This window comes from Oratosquilla oratoria, chromosome 16 (genome assembly GCF_046742065.1).
Source record: "Oratosquilla oratoria isolate Oo_2021 chromosome 16, ASM4674206v1, whole genome shotgun sequence".
NCBI lineage: Eukaryota > Metazoa > Arthropoda > Malacostraca > Stomatopoda > Squillidae > Oratosquilla > Oratosquilla oratoria.
In genome coordinates, this window is record NC_134792.1 from 35322167 (window position 1) to 35328166 (window position 6000).

Below are 6000 nucleotides of genomic sequence, written 5' to 3' on the forward strand. Positions count from 1 at the left end.
TCCCTACACATCAGTACTTTAATCATCTCCATCCAGTTAATCCTGTTTTCAGAGTGGCATGCACAGTTCAGATTTTACCAGGCACTAATTCAGTTCAGGGAATATCACCATGGCTAAGGGCCTAAGACTTTTTATTACAATAAAAAAACATAGACATTTTATAAATAATACATTGCAAAGCATTAAGAACTTGGGATGCTCCAAAACCACTTTTGTAGAACATCTACGTACTGAAACCAAAATTCTGTACTATGATTCTCATTTAGCTCTTTTTCTCTTCTTCTTCGACAAGGCACTAGAAGGTTTGGTGAAAACTTTATATGAAGAACAGATGGAGGCATTGGAAATGTCACAACAAGGAACAGAACAATTCCCCCTTCTTCGGATTCATAATGCATCAGGTATGTGATAGTGTTGATGATGTAACTACACCCCCCTTTTTTCTGCGGCTTCTTGGAATGTGTCTTTTGCTTGCCTTATTAATGATAACTGCTATCTCATCCTCTGCTGTATTTGTGGATAGGAATATATCCATGTCAAGGATCTTTAAATTCTTCTCTATATCCTGTATGTATTCATGCCAAATTGCTTTTAGTAGTTTATGAAAGTTCTTTAGTTTGCAGGATGTATTTTTACTTATAGTTCTATGGTGACCTTTGTTGGGAAGTAGTCATAGGGGAAGTCATGTATGGTTTCTCCTGTTTGTTTTTATAGGGAGTGTGAGAACATTACTATGTCAAGAGACACTGCTTCTTAAGTTATGTGGAAAAGACTACCTAGTGGGACGGTTGCTGCAGTTTATTATGTTTAGGCTGGGGTATTGTTCTAGTATTGTGTCTGGTCTACTGTTTGTGAGTTAAGGCAAATTGGGTGATGTGCATTTAAATTACCTTCCAGTGTGTTGTTTGTTAGTGAACTGAATGGTTGGAGTTGAGGAATAGCTTCAGTGGGATAATGTAGTGGGTGGTATGTACATACATACATATACCAAGGCTTTTTCCCCCTTGTAATGTTGTAACTTGTTTTCTTTATTTGTGTTTGGACTGAGAGTATTTCAGTTGTGTCTGTGTGTGGTTTTTTTTTTTTGTAGTTTTGTTGAAAAAGGTATCTGCTGTGTACTACTAAATCCACCTTTCTGTTGTTTGGTTGTATATTATCTAATCTATGAGTTTTAGAGATTTGGGTGTGAATGTGGTGGGAAAGGGATGAGTGAAGGTGGAGATAGAAAATAGATTGAGAGAAACAAGTAAATGCCTTGGGGGATTAAAAGGTGTAATGAGAAATAGATATTTGGAAATAGTTGTTAAGAGGAGATTGTATGAAGGAGTGATTGTGCCAACAGCACTGTATGGGGCAGAAACATGGAACATAAGAGAGGAGGAGTTTAAATGTGTTTGAGATGAGGTGCCTGAGAAGTATGATAGGGGTAACTAGGTTGGATAGAGTGAGAAACAAGGAGGTGAGGAGGAGAATGGGGGTGGAAAGGGAATTGGGAGATAGGGTTGATGAAAGAGTATTGGGATGGTTTGGACACATGGAAAGAATGAGTGAAGAAAGACTAGTAAAAGAGGTATGGAAGGCAGAGGTAGATGGAGTGAACATGAGGGGGTGACCTAGGATGAGATGGATGGATGGGGTGAAAGGGGCTTTGGGGAAGAGGGGAATGTCTGTTGAGGAAGGAAGTGAGAGGACAGAAGACAGGGGTGAATGGAAAATGGTTGTGTATAGATGATGCTGTGATGCATGAAAGGGAGTGGCTAGGGATGGGGGTTGTTGTTATTGTTGTTGTCGTTCCCTAGACTGTCTGTCCGAGCAGTTCCGTCTCCCCAAGGAATGCCACAGCCAAAAATGGGTTTTCCCACAAATCCTTTATAGAGTGTATTTTGTGTTGTTTGCGTAGATGATTGTGTATAATGCAGTCTTCCATTATGTGCTGTATGGTATGGGGTGAAGTGTTGCATCCTGGGCAGCTGTTCACAATGCGGTCATCCAGCCTCTTCTGGTAGCTTAGAAGTGCTGGGTGGTGGCTGCACCGCAGTCTGGCCAGGTGGACTCTGTCCTTTCGTGGGAGAGAGGATTCAGAAGGGTGGATATCAGGGGGTCTGGCATGCAGCAGTGTGTTGTCTTTCAGTGTGTTAATGGAGCAGTGAGTGATATGATTATGAATATGTTTCCGGAGGCTGGTATTTGGTGGTTGTGGAGGAAGAGAAGAGAGTATCTGTGTGTGATATAGGTCTTTGGGTGTTGTTTTAATGTTTCTTGGTGTGTGTGGGTGTTCTGCTATGTAGTGTAGCGGGTGTGATATGTTTGTGGTGGCTGCAGCAAGTGTTTGTGTGCCTCTCATGTCAAGGTGGTCCTTGACTTTGAGGACTTTTGTTTCATGGTGTAAATGGTCTGTAGGTGTTGTATTTGTGCAGCCTGTAATTGTTTTTAGGGCTTTGTTTTGTATGATTTGAAGGGTGTTGTGGTGTGTCTCACTGAGATCAGGGGCCCATGCAGGACTCGCATAATTCATCACTGAGTGTATGCATTGTTTGTATATTGTTGTATTAGTTTCTTTGTTTTGTCCAAATGTTGTTCCAGTGATTGACTTAAGTGCGTTAAGTTTAGGTGTGCATTTGTTTTTTATGTTTGTGATGTGTTGTTTGAAAGACATGGATGTATCGTATGTTACACCAAGAATTTTCTATGTGTTTGTGTGTGGTATTAGAGTGTTGTTGATGTAGAGATGAGGTATGTATTTGTGTTCTATTGTCCAGTTGGTGAGAAGTGTTGCTGTAGATTTGGTTGGAGCTATTTTGAGTCTGTTTGTGATGAACCATGTGTTGAGTGTATCAAGGTATGGCTGTATTATTTCTGCAGCTTTGTCTGTGTTATGATGTGTGCATGTGATTGTTATGTCATCTGCGTAGGAAGAGATTTGTATTTCTGAGGTGTCTGGTGTGGGTAAGTCATGCATGTATAGATTAAAGAGCATGGGGGATAGAACAGAGCCCTGTGGTACTCCATTCTTAATGTTTTTGATGTGCGATGATTGGCCATTATATGACACGTAAGCATTCCTACCTGCCAGATAATTGGCCAGCCATCTTTTGGTGTTATTGTGCATGTCTGTGTTATATATTTTATTTGTTAGGTTGTGGCTGGGATGGGGGTTGGAGGAGTATGTGTGAAAAATAAATTGACACAGCCTGAAGGGATTTCTCCCCATCTTCTCCATTTCTTCATGAGGGGATGGAGAGGGGGGGTTGCTGATTCAATGAAGTGGCCTTGCTGTGGATGTGCTGTGTCTTGCGACACTGCTTCTGACTCAGGGCAGTGGGCAAGATGCAGGGGTGACTTGTCATCCAGGAGGAGTCAAAATAAGAGGGAGGGAAGGGGGTGGATGGGAGTGAAGTATGTAGGGGATGGAATGGGTGGGAGTGTATTTTATCTCTGTTTTTTTGGCTACCTCACTTGTAAAGGAGAAAAGCCTTTGGTATATGTATGTAATGTAATTCTTTTCAGTAGTGGATGGAGACAGAATTTGGGATTGCTAATTAAACAAACCAAGTCATTACCACTATGCCTGCAAGGAGTGATTGTATCCACAGCACTATATAGATATGGAATGTGTTAGAAGACTGAATAGAGTGAGACATTTAGAGGTGAGGCAGAGAACAAATGTAGAAAGAGAGTTCTTGGGTAGAGTAGATCAGAGAGTGTTGAGGTGGTTTGGGCATATACACATGCATACATACATATACCAAAGGCTTTTTCCCCCCTTACAAGGGAGGTAGCCAAAAACAAGGGCATAAAATCCACTCCCACCCATTCTGTCCCCACACTCCACTCCCATTCACCCCCCTTCCTACCTCATATCTTGGCTCCTCCTGGATGAAGGGTCATCCCTGCATCTCACCCATTACCCTGGGTCAGAAGCCGTGCCACAAGACACAGCACGTCAACAGAAAGGCTACTTCATTAAATTAGCAACCCCCCCCATTCCCCACCCATTCCTTCTCATGCATCACAGCATCATGCATACACACATTTTCCATTCACCCCTATCTTCTGTCTTCTCCCATCCTTCCTCAGCAGACATTCTTTCTTTCCCAATGCCCCTTTTACCCCATCCATCCATCTCATTATCTCATCCCTGGTTGCTCCCTTGTGTTCACTCCTTCCACCTCTGCCTTCCACACCTGTTTTACTAATCTGTCTTCACTCATTCTTTCCATGTGTCCAAACCATCCCAATACTTTTTCATCAACCCTATCTCCCAACTCCCTTTCCACCCCTGTTCTCCTCCTCACCTCCTTGTTTCTCACTTTATCCAGCCTAGTAACCCCTATCTTACTTTTCAGGTACTTCATCTCAAACACATTCAAACTCCTCCTCTCTTCCTCTCTTATGTTTGGACCTATATAGAAAGAATAAACAAGGAAGGATTAGTGAAAAAAGTGTGGAAAATGGATGTGGATTTGAATTTTGAGAATTTGAGAAGACCAAGAGTGAGGTGGATGTATGGGGTAAAGGAGGCCTTTGATGCAAAAGGACTACTTGTGGAACAGGGTAGAAAAAGTGCAAAAGATACAGGTGAATGTAGGAAGATTGTGAATAAATGAAAGGGTGACACAGTGTAAAGGGATGTTCTTCTCATCTATTATGTAGAAATATTTTGAGTTGATGAAGAATTGGGTTGCCATGCAGTGGAGCAGTGGGGATAAACTAGCTGTGGCTGTCAGGCCTTGCTGTTAGAGTACTGCAGTTGCATTGTATTACCACAGACCTAAGCATGTTATGGGGAGCCAGAATGGCTCTTCATCCATGAGATGTCAAGATTGGAGGGACATGAAATGGGTTTTAATGTGTATACTGTGGGTAGGAGTTAGCTGGCTGAGCGGGTTAGGGTGTCGTTACTTGCGGCGAAGGTCGAGGGTATGGCGGTTTGAATCCTGCCACCGGCAAAGTTGAACCAAGGGCATGGTTCATTAGATTCCACACTACAAAGCCCTCTGTAAGGGGCACTATCCTAGCCTTCCGATGGGAGGAGTTTGTGACGTTAAACCATATCACATCACTGTGGGTGTATATTTTGATGAAGCCACCCTTCTTAAAAGGAGGAATTGGCCTTTGTTATGTGTGTACAGTAAACCCTTGATATATCGAACTGATATTGGGGAAGGCTTGGTCATTATAGCTGAAAGTATGTACTATGCATACATATGTATTTAAATTTTCCATGCACCTGCCATCCATACCGAACCTTGCACCATGTATACAAACCTTGTTTGTTATATCAAAATAATGGTAGATCTCACTAGGATTGATGTAGGTGAAATTTGGTGTAAGGAGGTTCTGTATAGTGAGGGCTTACTATATGTATGTACATACATACAAACATATACCAATGGCTTTTTCCCCCTTACCAGGGAGGTAGCCAAAATAAAAAGGTATAAATCCACTCCCATCCATTTCATCCCCACCCATTCCATAAAATATATGTATGTAAAATTAAATTATATTTATTTGTATTGGCAGTTTTGGTACGCAGTGTTTGCAACATCAGCAACCTGGTATCGGCACCCTTGGTCGCCATGGCAGAGGAACAGCTCAAACAGACGCAACGAACCAAGCGAGCACTTGAGCAAGAGAAACGTTACTTACAAAATCTTTTACAGGAGCAAGGGTCAGAAGTCATGGTGTAGATACATCCACTGGACTTCAAGATTGGTTTTATTTTAGAATTTTTTTTTATTAAGAAGAATAATACCATTTTTGTTTATTTAATATATGATAAGCAGATCTCAAGAAATTATTTATGGTGAAGTATGTAAATTATCTATATTTGTGTTTTGTAGAAGTACAGGAAACAAGGGACTGATGATGGGTCCCTACATGATGTGCTGTGAGAAGAATATTAAAGTTGTTAGCGTGCTGCTCAACTATAAACTTCTTCACTTCCCTTCGGAGGTGAAACTCCAGAGAGCTGAGAGTTGGTCTTCAGTCTAGACCCAA

At 41.6% G+C, this 6000-nt stretch overlaps 1 protein-coding gene across 2 annotated transcripts in view; it reads left to right on the top strand.

Annotated features, from left to right (window-relative positions):
- The window catches only part of LOC143033875 (lys-63-specific deubiquitinase BRCC36-like), a 28825-nt gene extending 23096 nt beyond the window's left edge, over positions 1-5729 (top strand). For both annotated transcript variants that reach the window (XM_076199478.1, XM_076199479.1), the window contains exons 7-8: positions 293-401; positions 5524-5729. In XM_076199478.1, the coding sequence (XP_076055593.1) occupies positions 293-401; positions 5524-5690 (276 nt within the window). In that variant the 3' untranslated portion in view covers positions 5691-5729. The remainder of the gene's footprint in view (positions 1-292; positions 402-5523) is intronic.
- Positions 5730-6000: the final 271 nt, after the last annotated feature.